General features: G+C 37.6%; 1 protein-coding gene across 1 annotated transcript; it reads left to right on the top strand.

Annotated features, from left to right (window-relative positions):
- The first annotated feature begins 1,410 nt into the window (after positions 1 to 1,410).
- Positions 1,411 to 25,508, top strand: LOC111874524 (E3 ubiquitin-protein ligase MYLIP). The gene is made up of 7 exons (XM_023870094.2): positions 1,411 to 1,961; positions 2,105 to 2,298; positions 3,173 to 3,416; positions 4,387 to 4,565; positions 16,040 to 16,256; positions 18,579 to 18,833; positions 22,454 to 25,508. The coding sequence occupies exons 1-7, from the start codon at positions 1,851 to 1,853 to the stop codon at positions 22,919 to 22,921; spliced, it is 1,668 nt and encodes a 555-aa protein (XP_023725862.1). The 5' UTR covers positions 1,411 to 1,850; the 3' UTR covers positions 22,922 to 25,508.

Genomic DNA, 25,508 nt, shown 5'->3' with positions numbered 1-25,508 from the left:
AAAGAGGATGGAAGAAGTTGTAATGGACTATTATTCACGTGTGTGGATTGTGGAAGATCACAAAAGGTAAGCATAGTGCATTATAGATTTGTTCCATTTATTGTAGAATGAAGACCAAATAATACACTGTGTTTTGTTAAAAATGTGTAAAATGGAGATGCTTTTTGAATGTGTACTTTATGCCATGTAACATATCCCCTTGCCAAATGATGAACCAGGCACGTTCTGCAGAGGGCTCTGATGAGTCCTTTATTAATTTTTGGCCAATTATCCCAGATGTATACAATCTACTCGGCAAACATTCCCAGTATAGTATAAGCCTGGCACATTATGTAATTCTGTACATTTAAATAATATGTACATATATACTGCTTGTCAGTATAAGCCCCTCTGATAACTTGGCAGCACACTCCAGTAATAAACCATTTTAGCAAAATTTATGAAGTCTGATTTGAGATATTTTGATGGTATTCATTACAGTGGACTGATAAGGATTGACTGCTGTCAACTGTCATGGCATGTCCCATACCAGATTAGTGTTCCTTTGGTGAAAATCTGCTGAGGTGTGCACTCACAAATTATCAACCAATTTTTGTGCTTACCCTTATAACAATTAAATAAACTTACTGGTGAATTTTTATATTCCATAATGATTTCAAATTTGTGTTAATTGCAAATCAAGTAGGTGTTATGCAGATTGCATTCCATAACAAACCAGTCTACTTTATTCTGCATCTTATGTTTTAGAAGTGCATGCTAGAGACTTGTTGATTAGTGCAAATCATTTCACCTGTTTCATTTAAATAATCACACAACTCAACAATTCTTAACCTGTTGGGTCCTGCTTGGGGACAGTGAGAATTAGCCTGTGGCAAAACATGCAGCGACATACAGCACTGACACTACCAGTACTAGTTTAGAGCCTTTTGTTGAGCCTTGGCCGCTTCTCAGTTTCTTGATTCTGTACACAGTCGGTATGACTCCTTGGACGGGGATCGGTCTGTCACAAGGACTACCAACGTGCAGAACACAAACAGAATAAACGCATACGGAGACAGCCTTTCCTTGGGTGGGTTTCGAACAAGAGAAGACACATCATGCCTCAGACAGCGTGGCTACTGTCATCGGCTTAGTGCAGACATATTTACCAATGTGTACCAAGCGTGATCGAACGCTCGCCCCCTGGTACGGATGGAATTACATACAACCCTGATATTCCCCCGTATTGCTCGACTTGCAAACTTTGTTGCTTCAGAGATCACCTCCGTGAACTATTCGTGACACATACATTATGCGCGAATGCTATTGTATAAATACAATATTACTTTTGTGACGGGTAAAAGGTCATGAACGTCATTACCACAGCTCTACGAGGTAAATAACACGTCTCTACTGTGACGTCAGTCACGTTTACAGCTGTTTACAGCTGCTTACGGTCACGTCTACAGGATGATCCAATGTGCCCAGGTACAAGTAAACTGCAATATAACTGGACATAATTTAAAAAATATTCCCTGCATTGGTGTAACAGACTTATCAGTGACTCAAATAAGTAGCACTTCCATGTTGGGTGGGCCTAAGCGGCCTAAGCATATACTTCGTCCAATGAAAGTTAAATATGTTATGCAATACCGCCACAGTTTTATCAGTGGGAAAAGTCTGAACGGTCTAAACGTCTAAACCGTCAGAACCGGTCAGAACAGACTACATTGTTCATGTTGGCCGATAGAGCGATGGTCGGTGACGGACAATGGTTTTGGTGTTGTGTGTTTGGATGTATCCAGATTCACATTGCAGTGAACGAATTACTACACATTTTGTCGTTTATAAAATGAAAGTGTTTTGCTAGCATGGGGCTAGCAAATCGAACAAGAATGTGGTGCCTAGTAAGTCAGCCGAATTGTGTGATAATAGAAGTTAAAGTTGATCCAAAGGCAGAAGGTCAAGAATGTTTGGAAAAGGTAATTTTCCGTCGTTTTCGACCGTTTTGTGTTTGAGAATTTTGTTTGAGATGCTTCTTCCTTCAGTCTGTGTGAGGCTATTTTAGGAACACATTGTGTCAGTATCAAGGTTAGATTATTAAATCTTTTGAACATTGTGTTAGGTATGCCATTGCCTTGGAATAAGCACAGAGTCGGATTATTTCGGCCTTAAGTATCATGGAGCAAAAGGTGAAGAGCTGTGGCTTAATTTGCGCAACCCCATAGAACGGCAGGTGGTTGGTCTTCCGCCATACCGTTTTGCTCTGCGAGTGAAATTTTGGGTGCCTCCTCATCTCCTCCTCCAAGATTCAACCAGGTAATTACATCCACGTATAGCAGCATTAACTTCATCACTTTAAACGTCAGAGTTGTTGTTATGATAAAGGGAAAGGATTTGAGAGTTCTTATACGTTATTTTATTATTTAATGTGGGATGATAATTCTTGCACACTTGGCATTACACCTCTGTTTTACGGAGAGGTTGACATTTGTAAGAAATATTTGTGTGGAATGATCTGTGGAAATCCGTTATCCTATGCGTAAGCATAAAAGTTTGTCGCTATGTAATGTTATTTCCAAACTGCATTAATATGTAATATTCAGGTTTCTTATCAGGAACAAAATTTTATTAAAGGTTGATTTCATTTAAAGTATTTCTTGAATAAATCGGTTTCTTTGTTGTACCCAAGGGACAAGGTAACCTTATGGTTCATAAATATAACTTTTGTATCTTATTTATTTATGGTTTCTATAATGACAGTGCTGGTAGCTCAGGCTATATAGCCTTGAATGGAAGGATGATCAGTGAATATTGAGTTTGAAAAGATTTGGAAGGTAGCAGTTGTGGCCAAAATTGAAGTACTATCGTGACATTTCTGTGCTGGAACTGAAGGAAATCATGGAAAACTTCACAGTAGTCAGTGTCTGAGTGAAGATTCAAACCAGTCATCTCCAAATACATGTCTGAAACATTGCCACTTAATCCAGCATGCTTGGTAACCGTTGTGTCAGAGAGGGAAATTCAGTTATAATGGTGACAGTGATTGTAATGACAGTGAAGATCATAGTTTTGTTGATGATGATGATGAAGGCATCTTGAAGAGTGTCCTGGTTTTGCTTTTCTGCTTCTTTTTTAATGTACATATGCTATTATCATTACAGCATATTGTGATAGTTGTCCTTGTATATAGGCATCAGTTTTACCTACATGCAAGACTTGACGTCCTGGAAGGTAGACTTAAAGTAAATGATTGGAGCATAACTACCAAGTTTTTAGCACTTATGGTGCAGGCTGAGTGTGGTGACTTTGAACCTCTGACATCTCAACAACATCACTGCAAGTATTTGGAGCAATGTTCCCAACTTTGTGGTGTGGAAGACATAAAGCCTTCAGATGTCCTTCACAGAGTGTCTCTGGAACACCAGGAACTGAAGGTCAGCTTATATTTAGTGCCTGGCATGACACACTATAAAATTTGTTCATGTAAGCAAGATTTCCTGTTAGTGTTTTATATGGCATTGTATATCACATGTACAACCTTTCAGTCTTCCATAGAAACATGAACTTCTATCATAAAATGGTATTATATATACATATTAAAGATCGATATATTAAGAAGAGTAAGTCTTTGTGGTTGGAGTCATTCATTCTGATGGTAAGGTAAAGTTTTCCATGTGCTTAACTAATTAAGCACTGTGCCATGGAGGCATATGGGGGAGTATCTGTGTAGATCCACATTTTCTTGACTTCACCACTAGCTGGAGGTGAGCGGTCAGCTTCACGCTCTGGCCGCTTTACACCCCGGGGAAAGAGATCCTTGTACCCATTTGATAGGAGGCTAGGTGGGCCCCAGAGCTGGTCTGGATGACATGGAGAAGTGAAAATTCTTGCCCCAACTGGGACTCGAACTCCAACCCCTCAGTTGTCCACCTGTAGCCAGTTGCTATACAAACTGTGCTATCTGAGCTGTCGTTCATTGTGATGGTAGAGAAATTATTTTTTTGTGCAGTAACTAATTATCTTGTTAAGTTGAGGTTTTGTGGGGGAGGGAAGTGGTAATACCATTGATAAATTCTGGGAGTACAAGTACATTGAGTAAAGGATTAACTACGTAAACTGTAAAATTTATCAGCAAAGATTAAGAGTTTAGTTTCTTATTCATGTTTTCATATCATAATAATTACAAAAATGTAATGTCCTTGAGAAAACAAAAATGGCAGGTATGTATGAATGGCTCTGCCCCAGGCTGTTTAGAAATTAAAATTGTGTAGGCCAGTACCATATACTATTTTGATGTTCCATTTTATTTTCCTCACATGGAAACAGTTTTTATTTTATTTTTTATATTAAGTGTTCTTTTTAATTTTGTGCTAGATATTGTATTAAATATGTGGAATTGACCAGGGTATGAAGCCATCAGCAGCAGAATACTGGTTACTGAAGGAGGCATCTTACTTGGATAGTTTTGGAGAAGAATTGTTCCACAGCAAACCAAGTGGTGAGGGATGTATAGCTACCTGTTTAGGGGTTGGTCCCCATGGCATATCTTTGTATCATGGCGAAGACCTGGCACAAAAACACAGGTACTTTTCTTATTCTTTCTTAGATATAGAGGTCAAACTTCAGAGCAAAAGTATTAGTAACTACACATGTTTGTGCAGTATTTTTATGTATCTTGTTGGAATTTTAATCCAGATATATTAAATAGTCTTGTGACTGTAGCATTTGAGATTTTCACGGTGGTGGTGGGTGTGATGAGTTCTTTCCTCTGGGATATAATGCTGTGTAGTCCATTGAAAGTCAACCAGTATTTCAGAGAAACATGTCGCCTCTAACTTCAGGGTCAAATAATAAGCCAAGCAAGAAACCAGGCAATTGCTCTGCTTCCTTTCTACTTCATGCTGGTATCTTACTTGACTTATTTTTTACTCTGAAAATGGAGGTGACATGTTCCTCTGAAACATTGGTTGACTTTAATGGTGTACATGATGTTATATCCCATAAGACAGAACTCGTCAGTCTTCTGGCTGTTAGGTATTAAGCATGTTTGAGTCTCAAACTTTAAGGACCGATTTGAGAAAAAATTCTAGGTCTCGGTTCAAACATAAATTTTTCCATTCTTGAAGTTTGCATGTCAGGGTCATGTCAAAAGAGATTGGTGTCATATTTGCTGGAATACAAGATGAGTTTCACCCCTTTCAAGGACATTAAATCCATAAGTTGTCATAATGAACTTGAATTTTAAGCCATTGTAAGCTTTTATCATGTTGACAGCATGCAGTACTGTAGTTGGTTGAGGCACTGTGCTACAAACCGGAAGGTCGCGGATTTGAGTCCCGAAGAGAGGTCATTGAATTTTTTCAGTTTATCTAATCCTTCAGGAGCCGGGATAACATAGTTGGTATAGTGACTAGCTATGGGCTGGACAACTGAGGGATTGGATTTCAAAGTCCCAGCAGGGTCAAGAATTATCTCTTCTCCCCATATGCCTTCATGGTGTAGTGCTTAAATTTAAAATTTAAAATTTTGAGAAAATTTTAAAAGGTTTTAAAAACATCATAACTAAAGATTTTTAGAGTGCTACTACAAGAATATCACATTTGACGTGTGCAACATAATCTACATACCAGACACATATCAACGATGTAGATGTTGATAATACGAAGAATGTGACATTGTGTTTTTGAATGTTAAATTTTAGACTGAGTTCAGTGTGGCAGCAACGTTAAGAGTATACACCTGATGATGGCCGATAGAGGCCGAAACATGTAGTGTAGAAAGAACAAGATCAAGGACATATAATATATATTGTTTGCACTTAGGACGGAGTTTGTATCATTTATCGTTACAACACAAAGTCTGTAATTCANTTGAGCACAGGGACAGCTTTACCTTTTGCCTAATCCTTCAAGCCGCACTATGGGCCTGTGGTCAACTCAGCCTCTAACAGAAATGAGTACCAGGAAGACTCCCGGGGTTATAGGGCAGCAGGGGCATAAGGCTGGCAACCCTACTACTATCTGTGAGCTGATTGTCTAGAAGATGTGGGAACCTCAACTTCTCACATCCCTGTATGCCTTGACGGCCTGTTACAGGGACAGCTTTACCCTTTTTTTTAACCTCTTTCATGTTGACAGCACAGATTGCATCTTGAACAGTCATAATGTGTGAGAGTTAGAAGTGAGAAAGTGAGAGAGAGACAAGCCATGAATTGCCACAAGGTTGCCTCAAGTATCTTAAATGTTACAACACAAAGTCTGTAATTCTGTGATTTGCAATATCATGACATTCTATGCTAATGCAAGTGTTGCTTAACATAAAGATTGTAGGTCATGTGAAGAAAGTGGTATTAATTAGTATGAAAGGGAATGATTTGTTGGAAAGTATCGAGCATTGTGGTAATGGTTCGTATGTTAAGACTGGTGATTAAAGATGCAAAACAACTGTTAAGTGGCAAGAAAATAGAGCATCTCTTGAGGTGGACATCTGAAGGTGGACAAAGTTCTGTGTTGTCAGTCTCATGCAAAATCATTACTCAATGAGAGACTGATGCTGTGTATATTACACAGAGGAACAGAAGAAACAACTTCCATCACACTTTGATGCACTGTCATTGAAATTCAAGCGTATTTCCATATGCCATCCAATTACACCGTCAGTATTGGTGTAGGTGCAGAATCTCTTGTCATTGAACTTCAGGCATTAAAACGATGTGAGTGACTAATGTTGACTAAGTTAGTAGACAGTGTGAAACTATCACTGTGTGACAGTGAATTGAAAGAACTGTGTCTAAGGTACAGCTGCTTGTAGGGCTAGCAATCATGTCTTAATTAATGAACTGATTTGGGAGTGGTTCTGATCTCATATTGTCTGGAACAGGGGACCAAGAGTATTCTTGAAAAGAAATATGGAATGCTTGTGTTGCATGCATCTGAAGGTCATGTAACAATGGACATCAGAGCTGTGATTCATGCAGTGAATACTGACCTTGTGGTCATACCTGGAGGGATGGCTTCATAAGTGTTCACTTTAGTGAATAAACCTTTTGATGATCATTTAAAACAGTTGTATCCTAAATGGCTCTTGGTAGGGTACTATGCTTTGAAACCATGGGCACAGTAAGAAGCCCAATGTGAAGCACTGTGCTGGTAGATCAAGATTATGACAATAGATCTCTCCAGAAATGATGATCAAAAAACAAAAGACAAATTCTGTGGCCTGTAGTCTGCAAGTGAACTATACTGACTGAGTGACCACCACTTGTCAGCCAACTTTTGTGGATAGAGGGTGTCAAGTGGTCAGCGCAGTGGATCCCCATGACCATTACTCTGTGTTTTCTAGAGTGGAGCTGCTCTTTCCTTGAAGTAGCTCCTCAGTTATCCTCACGAGGCTGAGTGGACCCAGTTCCAGACCCACTACTTCTCAAAAAAATCTGGTAGCACTGGGAATCAAACCTGGGACCTCTGGATCTGTAGGCAAGAACTCTGACCACTAGACCACAGAGGCAGTCAGAAATGATGATCAGAGGATTTAAAAGTGTTGTATTATATCTGATGAAATGGGTGGAAGGGGGATTAGGAAGAAGTTTTGAATGGTGGCAGTGAATAGGAGATAAGATGGGAATTGTGAAGATGTGGCAGATGAGAGAGGTGATAGGAATAGAGAACAGAGACTGATGAAGCTTAATAAAGACTAGTAAGAAAACTAACTCAGTAAATTTTGTATATAACAGATTAACTAATATTTATTTTCTTCCCCATGTTAATAGTAAGATTATGAAATTAATTCATAAAACTACTTTTTCTGTGCAAATATTTTAGTGTAGGGCCATCTTGCATTCAGAATCATCTTCCATTCAGTAAATATGTCAGGAGGGCCATGCCATAGCTCAAGCGGTTAGTCGCTGGCTTCCCACCACAGCAGCCCGGGTTCGATCCCGGGTCTGGTCAAGTGGGATTTGTGGTGGACAAAGTGGCGCTGGGGCAGGTTTTCTCTGAGTACTTCGGTTTCCCCTGCCAATCTTCATTACACTAATTGCTCCACAATCACCCTCACCTATCATCTGGGACTGGTACAATAGGCCAGAAGTGGCCGCAGTACAAGGGACTTAGTCCCACCCCACTAGCAATAAATAAAAAAGTCAGTACCCTTCAGTGCATTGTGAAGCGGTGTCTAGTGTTATAAATTATTACAATGACAAAATTGGTCCACTAGAGAAACTTCTTGTTCTCATCTCAGTTCTTGAAATATTTCCAAATTCTTGCCTTGAACTGAAAAAGTTATTCACATGCATGCCTGTTAAATGTAATATTAATTTTACATCAATGGGAGTATGGATTGTTTTGTGATTTGTGCTTGCATGTGTATCCATGCAGAGCTAGGAACAAATACTATTATACATATTCCTGCAGAACATAATCTCATCGCTAGCATCATTGTGCCTTTTGCTAATGTAACAGAATTTTCACACACAAAAAAAAAGACCTAAAAGGGAAAGACCACTTGCAAGATCTGGTTGAGAGGGAACATAATTTTAATCCTATGACTGGCAATTATGTCTGTAAACTGCTGCTAGAAATGCCAAGGCTTCATAGGAGTCAATGTAGTTGCACAGAAAACCCACAATACTTTCTCATATTCTGTACAGATGACCACAGAAATCAATTTGAGAGCCTGTTCTGTCTTCTGAACAGCAGTACATCACATTTGATGCCATGTTTTGACTGACATGCTGTTCTGAGTGATTAACCCCAGGCCAATCTCATTGGCTCTAGCAATTGTGATGCAAATATGCCAAATCACCCTCATTGGCTTGTGGTTTGGAAATGTTAAAATGGATCATATATAATTAGGGTGTGAGGGATATGAGTTGTACTGGAAGGCCAAAGTCCACCAGCCATTTTACTTTCACACACTTTCCTCATGTTCAGATCTTTGGTCAAAACGAATTTCACATTTATCTAGTTGTGTTCAGTGTTATCATCAGTTATCAGTCGTGTTCTTCAGTGGACTTCTGAACCCTCAGTGAATAATTTTTTCACTTCATTTCAGCTGCTTTTGGATTAGTTCTTGAAGTTATTAGTTTGATCTAAAGAGATAAGCAAGTACATTTAACATATTAAAGTACACTTCTGTTTCTTTGCATTTGCTGTTTAGTGGATACCTCTTGTGCAGCGGTATGGAACAGAAATTTTTATCTTGAAAAAATGAAAGCTTGATTATATAATGTGACAGGTGCACACTCTGTTAAAATGTACTGCATGTGTTGAAATTGAAAATTGAAAGTTGAAAGTTGAAACTTCTGATATGCTGATTTTCATGAAGGCTGTTTTTTATGGAACAGTAGGCCTCAGTTGTGGTGTCCTTATAAAAGGCTGCTAAGTAAATAGATGCATAGAAATAGATTTCAGATATAAATCTGAAAATATTAACATTTGTACTTCTCACCCAACATAGTTCATCACCAGATACCATTTTTTTTCTTTGTAAGTTCATGATGTTGGCAGTTTATCAATTATAAACTTCACCAAATTTATAGTGACACAAGACAACACAGAGCAGTAAGATTAACATGAATTTTACAGTGTTTAACCTTTATACGTCGGACTTTTGAAATGGTAGTAAGCGTGAGCTGGCTGGAGTTTATTTAAATGCCCACTGCTGGTGCGCGTTTAAATGCCCATTGTTACTCTGCGTTTAAATGTCCTTTCCTGTTAGGGAGCTTAAACAATTTTAAGCATTGGGTTTAAAAATGGTGTATCTAACATAATTGTTATGATAAATGGATGGAATTAACTTTGTTTGTATCAGCAAAGAACATAGTGTTGCATATTATAACGGAAGATTTGAAAATTTTTGTACAAAGAATTGTACTCTTTTTTTTTAACTTTGATACGTATTTAATTTTGATACGTACTGCAAAAATATTTTCCCAGTTCTTCACAGAGTTGTTCTGCATTATAAATTCATTTCTGTTGGTAACACTTGACAAATTTTAGCAGACCCTGGTGTCATAAAACAGATGGAAGCAATGAAATCATTTGGTTCTCTGCTGGGAAACCTTACATCTTGTTACACCCTTCAGATTTTCAAATCTTTTGACTAAAGGACAAAAGAATGACAGAATGGCTATTCAAGAGGAGGAGCTAGAGGGGGCCCTTCCGTTATAGCTGCAAGAGATTATTGCCCTTTCTGTGGTCGTGAAGAGACAGTTGTATCGTGGCTTAGATGCAGAGCGCGATCTGTTTTCTGTGCATTCATAGTGACATCGAATTCTATAGTTTCATTTCAGTCTATATATACATCAAGCAGATAACAACCAAAAAGGTATGTACATCAAATTTTACCATATATTTTTAACACATTAATCTGCAGAATCTGCAATAAAAGTACTCGCTCGTGGATGAGTTTGGGCATAACTCATACGTATATTCTGTTTTGCTGTTGTTCACTTAGTTATCATTTTAATTCCTCTCTTAAGGTTTTACTCAAGTCTGGTAATTACTACAGTAAAAAAAAAAAGTAAGGCTATCCCTGTAATAGGCCATGAAGGCCCATAGGGTTGTGAGATGTTAAGGGTCCCACATTACCTTGACAAGTGGCTCAAAGATGGCGGTAAGGTTGTCAGCCTTATGCACCGGCCGCATTTCGCTCCCCAGGAAAATTATTTAATTAATTCCTGGTACTCATTTCTGTTAGAGGCTGCGTAATCCCCAGGGCCTAGTGGCCGGAAGGATTAGGTCAACTGAAAAAAATCCAATGACCTCATCAGGACTTGAACCCGCAACCTTCCGGCTTGTAGCATAGTATGGTAATTACTACATATAAAAATAAATATTTAGGACTGTGCATGCGCTTCTACTAGCGGCGTGTGTGCGCGCTTCCACTAGTGGAGTTTAAATGCCCGACTAGCCAAAACGGGTTACTTTGGCCATGACGACTATGCTCATCACTGGCACGAATGGGGCACTTCGGACGTTAAAAGTTAAATACAGTAGACTTTTGCTGCTATTGCTTATGTGACAACAAAAATCTGTTGCTCTCAGGGTAATATAGTTACAGTGTATCCTGGCTAGTAATGTTGCCTAAGTAAATTACAGTTACTACAAGTTCAGCACATAGTCCATGTGCAACTATTCGGAAATACATAAATGTGCAATTTATTGCAGATACATTATCCTTTCTTTACAGATTGAAGTCCTTGAAATGGCTATAGCTTCAGTTTTCACTGAGAATCCAATTTATGTTTGCTTTGGGACTTTTATTATAGTTAAGCATGTCCCAAAAAATTTTTTTGCTTTGGAGTGTTAGACAATGGACAAAGTCCAGAATTTAGGTAATCTCAAATTTGTTCTTTCCTTCTAAGCACTTTTCCATTTTATGTGTTTTACATAACAAGCATTAACCATTTCCAGCAACACATATCATTGTGATAAAAACTAAAACTGGTCAACAAACTGCTGGAGTGAACTAGACTTACAAATTAAAAAAAAAAATTGATGACAGACTGATGCTATTGTGTTTTAACAAGCAGGGAAATCAACAACAGGATAAAAAAAGGAATATATTATTATTATTCTTGTTGTTGTTGTTAAAATAAAATAAAATAAAAGAAATTTTTGTTCCCACTGATGAATTATGAATGGCTTTTACTACCTTCATATAGAAGATGCAGTTACATTATTTCCCTGTGTGGGAAAACAGAAATTGGAAAATTTATGTTTCTATGGGAAAGTAAAGCTATTGGAAGTAAAAGCTCATAATACCTAACAGTAATTTTGAATGTCACATGAGACATAATTATAATGTTGTTGACAGACAGTGTGGTGGGTTATAAACTAAAGTAATTACTCAAAGACTATATTAAGTCACAGGTCACAGAATATTCCAAAATTAAATTGCCTCAAAAAGTTCTGGTATTTTTCCAGTAAGTGTAGAGTACAGGGCAGTTTTGCTTCTTCATTGAGACCTTGTTTTAGAATAAACTATGTCTGAATGCTGGGAGTATTATGTTTATATTCTTGTCAGTAAAGTGACTGACAAGAAGACTGCTTTCTTCATAGTCACTGCCGTGAAAGCCTCAAATCTTACATAAGAAGCTGTTTGACCAGGATTCATTTCCTGGTAGGGGCTTTGGGTTTTTTCAGTCTTCTGTCCAGTGGGCACTGGGGACTCCTTCCATAGTGATAAAGCAACTGAAGCAGAAAGCCAAGTTATCTCCATTTAGTACTGAAGTTAAGAATGTTAGGAATTTTACTTCCATTTCTCTTAGACACTTAACATGTGCTTAAGTTCAGTGACAACTTTTCATCTTTTATTCTTCCACTAATTTTAAATATACTAATTCATTGTGTAGAGCAGATTCCTTGTCCAGAACCAGTTGGTCATTAGGCAATTTCCATGATGGTTTATACCATGATTGCAAGAGCCTGCAGCTAGAATCTGACTTAGAGCTAGGTGGATCTAGACCATAGTCTCTCATCATTATTCCAAAGAATGTGTCCAAGTCCAAGGCCATGTGTAACATTTCATAACATGGTAGACTATATTCAGCCTGCCTTCCTGTCTGCTAAATTTCTGCTGGCCCTCACCAGCACAGTGATTCTTGGTTCCAAGTCCCACAGGACCCATGATCAAATTTTACTCTCTGACAGCTCTGGGAGTTGGGTCCTAATAGAAAATACCACTTCCAACGGTTCCTCTTTTACTGTGTGTTTATTCGTCACCACAGAAATGTGTTTACATGCTGTTGCCTATCAGTGGCTCTCTTGTTGCAGTATTCTACCTTTCAGCTGTCCTGTTGCAGTACTTTTTTTTTGTATGTGGAATATTAGGAGGGCATCTCTTTGTATATTTATTTATTTTAATGAGTGTATACATATTCAGAGACTGTAAGAAATTGGAAGGCTAAGATTTTTAAATAGTTTACATTTTCCTTGTCGAAGGCAAAATATAAAATACAGACATTACACACTAAAACAACTCTGTGGTGACAGACTGTAAAGGTTCAACATTGCTGTTCTCATAGCCTGTTGTGAATACAGATATTAAGCAGACTAGAAGTACACTCAATCTCGATTATCCAGGATAATGGTGGGGATGGAAATCACAATTAATCAAAAACCCGGTTAAGACAAATTTTATTAAAAGTAGTACTGTAATATTGTACCTTCATAATACTATAGGCCTACCTGTATTTAAATTTATTCAACCTCATTTTTATGTCATCTCATGGCCTATTTAATACTTTCTTTACATTACACTGAAGTATGAATTAGTTATTTCAATCTCAGTGTTCAACAACATCCAACACTTTTCACGAATATTCACACTTAACACTTAAAAAAATTTAATATTGTCATTTGCTTTTTCGCGGCATTTTCCTTTTTACGGATATCGGTACGAAGCCTATGTAATATTAGTTTGTCACTTAATAAACTGTTCTCTTCACTCTCAAGATAGTCTAGTAAGGATTCCAAATGATTAAGAGCAGCACCATGTGATATTTTCTTACTAGCAGCACTGTCAACCTCTTCCTTATTCTCACTTTCTTCCTGCTCTTCTGGCTGCACCCCCACTGAACTTACAATTTCGTCATTGCTTAACATTTTGAAGCCTGGCTGACACGAGTCACAGTCAAACCACTCTCTTATATTTTCCTCGTTCACTTCTACACCACCATGAACTAGGTTAGCCAGTTTTGTCAATTCTATGGCTATCTCATTGTCCCTGAATCCAGTGAATCCATGGATTTTGTCATCTTCATTAGTGATGAAAGGCATCAGTTTCTTCCATGAATTTTTTCAATACAAATTGGATAAGTGCGGTAACATTAGGAGGAAAATATTTCACAAAAATATTTCCATCATCTGACGTCAGGAGACTTTCGTTAGGATGTGAGGGCGCATTGTCAACGAGGAGCACAGCTTTCTCACGTAGGCCTTGGGATTTTAGATGGTCACGAACTTGAGGCACAAATTTAAAATCAAACAATTCTTTAAATATCGCTCTATTCATCCAAGCTCCTTTCTGTTTAAAATAATGGGTAGGCAGACTTGAATCTCTCCTTACTGGATTTGTGACCTGGAGCCTGTCTTTCATTTTGAAATGCGAAAGTTCTGGTCAAGTATTTCCAATAAAGGCCCATTTCATCAGCATTATAGATTTGTTCTGTCAGCAGATTTTCACTTTTCACGAAACTATCAAAATTGGTGCAAAATTGAACAGATGATGACAAGTCCCCTGACAATTTCTCACCTTGAATACTAATTTCTCGTATTGCATGATGCTGCATGAAATGTGTTAGCCAACCGGAAGAAGCGTCAAAACTTCCTTGTAGTTCAAGTGCTTCGGAAAAAAATTTTGCTTGTTTAGCACAAACTGCTCCTGTTATTGTTGTTCCCTGTGTCCTTAGTTGATTAAACCAGATCAGCATTGCTTTGTCGAGATCATCGCCTGTTGATTTTTTCATGGTTTTTCTCTTCATTCCGCTTGAATTAGAAGATGAAGCAAAGGAAATTAATCAATTCTTTTGTTTTTTCAAATCACGAACAGTTTGTTCTCCAATACCATATTGCATTGCTAATTGTTTAACTACACCTCTTTTTCCCAACTGATCGATAATTTCAAGTTTCTGTTGAATACTAACACAATACACTTCCCTTTACACCCTGACATTTTGCTAACACGTTTGAAGATCAATACAAAGAGACTTAACTGGGGCGGTGTATCTGTCCTTGAAACTTTCCACAAATCCTTGCATTCTTTCACCCCTACCCTAGAACATTGTGTTAGCATAATGGGACCAAAAAATGCAGAGCTCGGTTCACACTAGTGCGAAAATAGTGTTACAACTCACCATGTGAAACAAAAGTGAATGAATATTAAACAACATATAAGCCTCAAAAAAGCCCTGGCAGCCCCGGTTAAGCCACAGACCGGTTTATCTGCCCCCATATAATTGAGAGTCAAGTGTACTAGAAATGATGACTTTGTTAGCAAGTTGAAAGCTGCACTGTTTGTTCAGTATTGTATGTAAATGAATATACTTATATGAGTCATGCCTTTGTATGTTTCCACATGACTGGGTGAAAGGTAAAGAGGAGGAAGTCATGTGAGAGTATAATATACCTGTGCTGAATGTCTTCATGTCATTGATTTTCTTCATGCCTCTACATTTGATTCCATAATGTAATGCTTTTCAATTAAGTATCTATAATATTGTTAATTGATTTGTTATGTATTTTGGAATGTGACAGAAATTAAGATTGCAAGATTGGTCAGCATTCAGATTAATACAGTTTTATTTTTGTAGCTGTAGGTGATACTTTTCCCTCAGGAGTATAATATGTTATTTTCCAAAGTTACAAGCTATATAAGTTCCATTCTTCGAGCAGTGAATTTTAAAGACTGGGTATATAATGAAAGGGGCACATGGTAGCATTGTTGGCTGAAGCACTATGCTACAAGCCTGAAGGTTGTGGGTTTGAGTTCTGATGAGGTGGATTTTTTTCAGTTGACCTAATCCTTTCAGCTTCACCATGGCCCTGGGGTCAACTCAGCCTCTAACAGAAATGAGTACCAGGAATCTTCCTGGGGGTAAAGGGCAGCCGGCGCATAAGGCTGACAACCTTACCGCCAATTGTGAGCTGATTCTCTAGATAATGTGAGACCCTCAATGTCTCACAACCCTATGGGCTCCCATGGCCCATTACAGAGGTAGCTTTTTTTATATAATGAAAATTTCTTTTTCTGGCTCCTCTTCCACTTTCCACTCCTCTTTTTATCTACTTGATAACCTTACCAAATTACAGTAGATTCTCCAAACAAGAGTGTGAAACCTTGAAAATGCTGTGAATATTTACTATAGTGCAATGTGCAGTGTGATATCTATAGTGTGATTAGGTTCACATAAATAGAATTGTGTTTGTGATAAGTGAATATCACAACCTTTGACATGTGTAAAACAACACGATCACATTTGGAAAATGTGCTTTCTTGCTTCGGTAAAATTTTCCACACTTTTGATGTTACACTGATATTCAGGCTATATTTTCAGCATTCCATACACAGCAATTCAGACTGCAGCATCACAGCGTCGACTGTTTCATTTGACCTACGCTGACATGGATGGTCATGAGGCATCCCTGGAGATCAAGTTGGAATCCTCGCAGGCAGCCAGTGGTGTTTATAGAGCCATCACAGAAAAACATGCATTCTACAGTTGTGAGACAGTTCGGAGTGCTGTGACCACACAGTTTATAAGAGATCTCAAGGTACTATTGGTCTGTAGAATCCAGTTTAAAAGCATACCTGATTTGTATCTGTTAACCTTTATCAGTCATGCACTGTTGTGGTGGTTATGTATGTGGTCCACCTGGCCAAGCATTCCATTTACTCAATATTAATGTTACCTGCAAGAAATATTATGGCTGCAAGCTCCATAGTATAAGTATTCATTCTTATTTACTAGTGTGAAAAATGCAGTTTCATTTTAATGCAGTTAACTAATTTGGACTGATCTGAATTAGTAATGCTTGCTTTGATGCAAATTGCTTACCAGTCAGTGAAGAGTGGTGGGGTGAAGGTGAGTATTATGTGGGTTTGTGAGGAGGGATGATTGAGGCGCAGGGGAAGTTTGTCCCAGCTGCACATCCTCGTCTTTCCATCTGCGTTTGCATGAAAGTCATAGTTTGGGATGCAACTAAAGATGGATGATTTTTTTTAAAGAACCCAGGGCCATCAGATCTATCAAATTCCTCTAGTGAAATTTTACCATTAACTTCAGTGGCCATGCTTGCAAAACTCACATTGCTGATTTTTTCAGTGAATTCACTCCCCTTCTCTAACAGCACAATTCTCCTCCTCCTCCTCCTCCTCATCCATCAGATCACCCTCTCTTCTATTTAGTAAGCCAGTAAGAGTGACATTAACACCACTTAATTTAGGGTCATGGTACGATGTAAGGTATTAGATTCTCAATTCTTTTTAGCTTTCAGTTGATGTGATAATGATTCATTGGAGCCAGACAAGTGAAATTCGATATTAACAGATCATCAGCATACCCACATATTATGTGTGAAATATTGCCTGCTATTAATTACAGATGTGGAAATGGTGTGATACTTTGATGTTATATTAAGAAAAAATTTGATGTAGACGGGATCTGTATATAGATATTCTCCATAAATGTGTAATAAAACTAACAATAATAATACTAGTAAGAGCAATCATATTAGAATCAGTAGTATGAGGGTAAGTCAGTAAGTAAGTTACAAATGGATATAGAACTTAAACAAATAAGAGTACTGATTTGAAAAATGCTTTTATTTCTCAACATAATCTCCCTGTACATTGAGGCACTTGTCCCACCGTTTCACAAGCCCCTGAAAACCAGCAGCATAACATTCTTTGGGCTGGTGTTGGAACCGGGCAGTGACTTCCCTTTCAGCAGCTTCATTGTCGGGAAAATGTTCAGCCGAAAGATGATATTTAAGAGGGCCGAAAAAATGAAAGTCACTTGGAGCATTATGCATTATGAGGTAGGCCATGCTGTGTGAACAACCAATAGTAGTGGCTGTATAGTGTCTATAGTTACCCTTCTGTCTGCTCAGATTAAGTCTTCAACCCGTTGCGCATTCGCCTCTATGGCAATCTCCGTTGGCCGGCCGACGCATTGTTCATCTTCGATATGTGTCCGCCCTGCAGAGAACTTCTGCACCCAATTGTAAACAGCTTGACGTGACAGGCACTTCTGACCGAAGATTGGAAGCATTTCTTTATGAATATTCTTTCATTCCATACCTTTTGCCCACAAAAATTGCACAATGGAGCGCTGCTCAAGGGTTGTACACTCACTCAGAGGTGCCACCAGCTTGCAACTGCTGTTTCGCTTTTGTAAACATCGATTGTCTCATCTCATCAATTGCCACTGGACTAATGCTGCCATCTAGTGGCAATAGCCTCAAGTGCCTCATTCAAACAAGTAGTGCCCCACATCAATTTGTAACTTACTTATTGACTCACCTACGTATTAGAAATCTTATACAGTAGGAGGCTTTATGAGGTCTGCTTGGAACTCCTTGTTGTATCTGAATATTGTTCTTAACTACAGCAATTTCTTGCTGACCATGGATATTATATGTCTCAAACACCACAGTTGGAAATACCAAGGGCTTGAGTGAATTTGGAGTTAGAAACTGCAGCCTCTGTTAATGCCCATTGAAGCCTAATGGAATTGCTTGTTCTTTCACAAAATACAAAAATATTTAGGTATAATGTGTTTAAAAATATTAGATTCTCAGGTATCATTTTCTTTATTTACTCTTAATACAGTAGATTAATGGGAGTTGAAGTGAATGATAACCACAGCATTTGTGATGGTGACAGTCACTCTTGTACTGCAAATATTTTCTGTGTGTACACAAACAAAAAAGTGTGGATATGTAAACCCAAATTCTGTGATTATCAAAACAAAGTAGAAGTGGAAAACTGCAGATACGAAGTTCACTGTTTGAACTGCACTTGGTGAGGGAATGTTGTATTAATCTGTATCTGTTGAAGTTTATTAATACAGTGATTTATTATTTACACTGCAGGGTACAATTGTGTCCATCTTCAATGAGGATACATCACTTGGTAAGAAATATGTATTTGATATCCGACGTACTTGCCGTGAAGTATATGACAATGCAAGGCGTGCTTCATATCGGAATTCTGGAAATGTTGGGATGTCTCAGATTTTTCCTTCAACCTCTGACGTTAATTCTGCCAATATTTCTACTGAAGGAAGAAGTCAGAATGAGAATGGTGAGAGAGTCATCAGCAGTGGCTGTGTAGATGAACAGTGCAAGGTATGTTCCAGTAGAATGAAACTGAGTCATTATGCATGAACTAATTCCATAAAGCAGAGAACCTAATAATCACAGTGTTGGTGAAGTAATGGAACTTGGGGGCTCATTGCCATGTTCACAAGATCCTGCCTGTGGACCCTATCCTAAAAGAGATAAATCCAGTCCACAGCCTTGCACCCCTTTCATCTAAAATCTGTGTAGTATTATCTTTTCGTTTATATGTAGTTCTCCTAAGTGTTGTGTTACCTTAAACTCTTCCAGCTTCACTTTTGTACACACTTCTTATCTGTCCCATGTTGTGGTGTTGGTCTCCTGAACTCATGTGAACATTACTCAAAATTCTCTTATTCTTATGAATGATTAAATGAAGGTTTCTCACACCTGACTTTGTAGGTATACTTGTATAGAAATGTATATTTAATTAAGTTATAATTGATTCTTCTGCTGTAGTGTTTTATTCTCCATCATAATAGGTAAATTTGTAATAAAACAAATGTTTTAGTTCCAGTGAAAGACTGCAATCAAGAAAAGAGAAACAAAAGTCATGATTGATTAATTAGTCAGATTAATTTTATTATCTTAATGTACCATTGTACTACAGCAAGACTTAGAAGTACATATTAGAAAATTTGTATACATCTGTCTCTTTTATATGTGTAATAACAGTGTATAGTGAAGTCTTTAAATTTATTGTTTATTCATTCAGCATTCAGTTTTGACTTCTTGCTAGTTTGAATAAGTATCAGGCAACAGTGAATAACTGCTCACAAATTTAATGTTTATTTATTATAAGGGAAAAATTCATCATAGTCTTATTCAGTTTATTTGAAATTACAGAATGTCACTTCCTATAATACATTATATACTTTTCCTTTCTTATAAGTAATTTTAAGAGTGGATGTCAGCATTCATGTATAATTCCTTCTGCCGACATTCATGTTAAGTGTATACTGTTTACATTTACAAGCTTGATTTTTTCTGAGCTTGTACTAATTGTGCATTAGTCATTCTAGAATAAGAATATAGCCAACACTGAAAATTCATATGTAAGGATAATTTTACTAAAGGGATGTGTGGAGAGTTCAGAATTTTGTGCCAAATCAAGTTAAAGATAAGAAATGATGAAAGACATACTGCATCGTATATAAGTAGTACAGTCAGTCATTTTGTGGATTAGCCGCATAGTGCCACTGTTATGCACTACAGTGGATACGTGGAGCCACGAGATGGTGCTGTTTCCATTTTCTCTTGTCCCAGCAAGAAGAAGTTGTGTGCATGTAGTGTATTCAGAAAGAAAGTCACTGTTGTGAAGGGTAGTTGTGTGCAAGTGGCAGAAATTGAGAATGTCTCAGTCTGAGAAATGGGCAAACGTCAAGTTCTGCCAAAAATTAGACACATTCACATGATCAGGCAAGTGTACAGTGAAGAAGCCGTGGGCTGTAGTGCTGTGTTTAAGTGGCACAAACGTTTTGCACAGGGGGGAGACAGTTTGGAAGATGATGAACACACTGGTCGGCCAGGAATGGTCAAAACTGAACTCAAGATCCAAGAAGTTGCAGCATTGGTACTTGGCAACCGCTCCCAAATGTTAGATGAAATCGCAGCAACAGGGATTAGCCATAGTACTTGCCGCAGAATTCTGTCTGATGGTCTGAACATGTCTCATGTTACCCAGCACAGTGTTCCACGCATCCTGATGCAAGACCATTGTGATGACAGCATGAGCATTTGCGGTGGTCTGATCGATAGTGCTATACCAACGTTGGCAGACTTGCATGGTGTTCTGTGGTGACTGTTTTGAGGGAGGATGTGTCTATGTGTAAATGCATGCGAGTATCTTATAATGATGCAAAAAAACCACAGTCCACAAAATTATTGACTATAGAAGTATTGTAAGGTGCGTTTTCTATATGGCACATTCTTATGAATTTTTCACATTGGTGGGTGAAATCAGTAATGAAAACTCTGTCTTAATATTAGCTTCTTTCATGTTGAACAGTAAAAATTATTTATATTGAAAATTTGGGGAATCCTGTTTGCCATTCAATAAAGAATATTTTGTCCTCCAGTTTACCGTTTAAAAAGGTAAAGATAATATATACAGAACTATTATTTTTACCTTATACATGTCCCACCAATTTGGTTATCTTGTATTAGGCCTACTCAGGCATGTGGCTGGAATGGTGTTCGATGTTGGATCTCCGGTGCACAGTTAATGGACAGGAGTGGGTTATGCGTTGTAAGCTGGATGATTGTGTATATTGACTGCCAGCACCAAAGGAAGGGCTCCTGCTTGTGGGATGAGGGTAGAATGGTATGACTTTATGTAAGGATGCAGCTTGCTCTGATATCTGGGGGTGGATTAGCAATGAGGGATGGATCTAGGGTGCAGCTATCTAGGGATAGTTTTACCTTTTTTTATGGGATGGTGAAAGAAGCATATGAAATTAAGTGTAAATGCAAAGTGTATAAAATGTTACATGATACAAACTCCGTCTTCAGTGCAAACCACATATTATAGGTCTTTCGTTTTGCTCTCCTTTACACACTACATGTTTCGGCCACAAATGGTCATCATCAGGTGTATTACTTACATATCTGTCACACTGCATTTAGTTTAACATTTAAAATTAAAAAACACAGGTCTTCCTGATTGTTCCTTTTGTCGTTATTACCAAAACCTACTTCGTTGATGTCTTTGTTATTTACACACGTCAATTTTGATTTCTCTGAATTTGCACTTATAAAATCTTCAGTTCTAATTTTAAAATCCTTTCAATTTTCCTCTAAATTTTAAATTTAAAATTGTTAGGGTTACTCGCCCTATGTCTATAGTGCTGCAGCAGCTACTTCTTGTTTCTAGTACTGTACCAGTGTTATTCTGTGTAGTCTCTCTGTGTGCGTGCCGCTGCTTGTCTTTACTACTTTACTACTAATATTGTATAAAATGTAATATAATGTGTTCAAGTTATATTTAACATACGTAAGTGCATATAGCCAAACAGTTGATAAGGTAAAGTAAGTAAAGGTATCCCCATAACAGGCTGTGGAGGCCCACATTTTCTAGGCAGTCGGCTCATAGATGGTGGTAAGGTTGTCAGCCTTACGCGCCAGCCACCCTTTACCACTCAGGAAGATTTCTGTTATAGGCTGAGTCGACCCCAGGGCCATAGTGCGGCTGGAAGGATTAGGTAAATTGAAAAAATCCTAAGGTAAAAAGGTAAAGTCCCTCTGCTTAATTAATTAATTACCCTTCCATGAAAGAATGAGGATGTGCATGTATAGATCCGCATATTCTTGACCTTGGCACTAATTGGAGGTGAGTGGTCAGGCTGCTTTACCATCAGGGAAAGAGTCCACACTACCAATAGGATTGGAAGTAGAGTGGGCTCCAGAACCAGTTTGGATGACGTGGAGGGGAGTAAAATCTTGCCTCTATTGGGACTCGAACTCAACCCCTTGACCATCCAGCCCATAGCCAGTAGCTATGCTGACTGCACTATCTTTGCTTGAAAAATAATATTTTGTGTATGTACAGCCAGTCTCATAGAAGGTAGGCTAGTAATGGGTAGTGGCTGAATGAAAACTGTGATAGCAATTAAAATATTTGTACTTTGCAGTCTACACAGGCACGACTGGCAAGGCTGCTGGAAGCTATGTCATGCCGCATTTGCATGGACCGAGCCATTGATACTGCATTCTTCCCTTGTGCACATGTGATGGCATGTGGTGAGTGTGGCGCAAGGTGTGACAGATGCCCACTTTGCAGAGCACCAATTCAGCATTCACAGCACATCTTTTTGCCTATTGAACTACAAGATACTGATAGTTTGCTGCAGCAGCATAAAGATTCCAGACAGCCTAAGGAGGAATTTGAGGGCTGTGATGATGATGATGATTTTCATGAAGAATTTCAGAACCGTTCACCTCAGTCACACCAACAGCACTGGCAATACAGAAATGACCTGAGTCAGCGTGAGGGACACATAATCGGAGTAAATCAGGTAAACAGTGGAACTGACCATATGCTTTACCAAATGGAGCAAGTGAACCAAAGTCAAGAAAACTGTATGATTGCTGATAGCTAAAACTTTGTAAAAATCTTGCACTGAACTGTGAAACATCAGGATAAAGCTATATTCATAGTTTGTCAACAGAAACACAATTGGGATGATTGTCTCTTGATTGTGTAATGTTTTATAAAAAATTTTGTGAATGGTTCTAGAGCACAGTGCATCTAATTGGTCTCAGATAGTTCTGCTTGTGACTGAATAATTATGGAAAGGTGGCTTACTGTTTGTAACCTTTTTTTAAAATTATACTAGCATTTTTGTTTATTGTCCATAATGTATGTTAGTTGGACTGTAAGATGCAGTATTCTTTTACACGGGTTATATTCTTCACAGATTGATGTTAAAGTATATAAGCATAATGGATTCACATACATTTTTGTTACAAAATCGATTTCTATGGTAAAATCATTCTCACTTGGCTGCTGTTCTTTCATAATGAAATAAGGACATTTTTTATAATGTTACTAAAGGTCTTATTTTACTGACTTAAATCCACCAAAGAAACAGTTGATTTATAGTACTCTGTGTTATAATTGATGGATCTTGAAGATTTGATTCTCTTAGGATATTTTCTTTTACCTTATCATCATACAATTTTAAAATGGATCTTAAATAGGATGGAGTTGTGTGGATTGGTTTCACCTGGCTCAGGATAGAGACCAGTTGTGAACATGGTAATGAATCTGTGGGTTCCATTAAATGTTGGGAAATTTTTGAGTAGCAGAGCAACTGGCGACTTCTTGAGGACTCAGCTACATGGAGTTAGTTTAGTAAAAACTATTGGCTTGATCTATTGATAATTGGAATTTGCCAGCAGGCATATTCTGGTTTTTAAATAGCAGATTCAGCTTGCATACCATGCCATAAATGGTTGTTACATAATGATATTAACACATTTTCTGTCAGTTTTGATATCCAGGATTGCCATTCCGTCCTTAAGCCTGGTCTAGAGATTTCAATGATTAACACATGCCACTCTTCAGCATTCATCCATGTCATTTGTGCATGTATATGTGCTGATGGCTGTCTGTCCTAGTCTGGCATACTTCAAGGAGTGTGCAGTTGTGTCACCTTGTCATATTATAAGGTCTAAACATCAAATGTTTTTTGTATAGATTTCAGACATTTGGGGTAAAATAACCAGCTGACAGGGACTGAAGTGAAGTGGACAAACTGTGTGTATGGGGGGGGGATTTCTTTCAGCACTTTCAGTGTGTAGACGAAATGTACGAAATTGAGAGATGATTGATGAATAATGAATTGTAAAGAGTTTGGAAGGAAGCAATCATGGCCTAATCTGTTACACAGTAGTTATGAAGTGAGGCTAACTGCATGCAAGTGGCAAGTCATATTGGGAAGTGAGTCAGCAACATTTGGTAACTTCCAGGAGGGTCCTGTGATATGGAACTATCCCTCCAGTCTCTGTACTTCTGAATCTGATATCTGGCAGATATAGTCAGTGAAATAAACCATAATATAAAGTATGTTTCTTTCTTCACTTATGACAAAAACAATATTTGCACCACATCTGGGAAAAGGAAATTATCTGTACAATATATTTCATATGGAGGAATTTAAAATAAGCAGTTGTGTAAAAGTTATGTATTTGTCCCGTTAATAGAATTTTATTTTACGAGGCTCACTTCAGTGTCACTGACTGTGGTGAAACTTTGAAAACAAGGGAAATTAAATGTATACTTATAAATTTTTGTGAGTTGAAGCCTTCATAGCAACATTTATGAATCATCTAGCAGCTTCTTCCTTGTTCTATGGACCACATTGATGTGACTGAAAGTAAAAACAGGTTTGGAACATTGTCTCTTGAACCCTTGGGCAGTGAATGGTGTTTTAAATAAGTCAAAGGAAATCTCAATGTAATTATACATTAGTATTCATAACATGGCCAGACATTCTGTGACAAAAGAACAATAATTATACATGATTAAAAAATTATTTTGATTATAGAGAAATGTACTATTAAGTTTTGTAAAACTCTGACATGTCATGGAATTTTGAGTGCTTTAGTATGGGGTCTGTGAAAGTAACAAAAAAGACATATTTGTTGAATTGAAACCATTATACAGTTGTAGTGTGTATCTCATATGCTTTAAACAAGAACTCTTTTATGAATGTACAATAATATGTTAACTGCTGATGGAAATGCAGAGCATACACAATGCAAGAACTGCTTTAGTCATTAACAATGCAAGAAATATATAACTATATGTAATATAATGTAATGTTTTGCTATGAATTGAGGTTTTATGTTCTTTTATAATACAATGTAAGTTCAAGGTTAAATTTTAAAGTACCAAAAGGTGACAAGAGTATTTTCCAAGTATTTGCAGATTTTAAAAGAAAGTATTAATATAATGCTGTAAGTTTGTGTACATTGGTAATAACTATGTGAAACAAATATTTGAGTTATATGAATCAGTATGAATAGAGATATTCATTTTTCAGCCATTTTGTTTCCTATAAGATGAAGCTTTATCACTGATTTGTGTATGTGTACATGATCATGCCTGTATACAGGCAGAAAAAAAATGTGTTCTTGTGATACCTTGAAATATGACATTAAAGTTACATTTTTATAATACTA

Source organism: Cryptotermes secundus, unplaced genomic scaffold (genome assembly GCF_002891405.2).
Source record: "Cryptotermes secundus unplaced genomic scaffold, Csec_1.0 scaffold735, whole genome shotgun sequence".
In the NCBI taxonomy this organism is placed as follows: domain Eukaryota; kingdom Metazoa; phylum Arthropoda; class Insecta; order Blattodea; family Kalotermitidae; genus Cryptotermes; species Cryptotermes secundus.
This window is presented reverse-complemented; position numbering and strand designations above follow the sequence as displayed.

Coding starts and splice junctions, on each gene's coding strand:
- LOC111874524 (XM_023870094.2), top strand. CDS start 1,851: ATGGGGCTAGCAAATCGAACAAGAATGTGGTGCCTAGTAAGTCAGCCG. Junction 3,417..4,386: donor TGGAACACCAGGAACTGAAG/GTCAGCTTATAT, acceptor GGAATTGACCAG/GGTATGAAGCCATCAGCAGC. Junction 16,257..18,578: donor AGTTTATAAGAGATCTCAAG/GTACTATTGGTC, acceptor TTTACACTGCAG/GGTACAATTGTGTCCATCTT.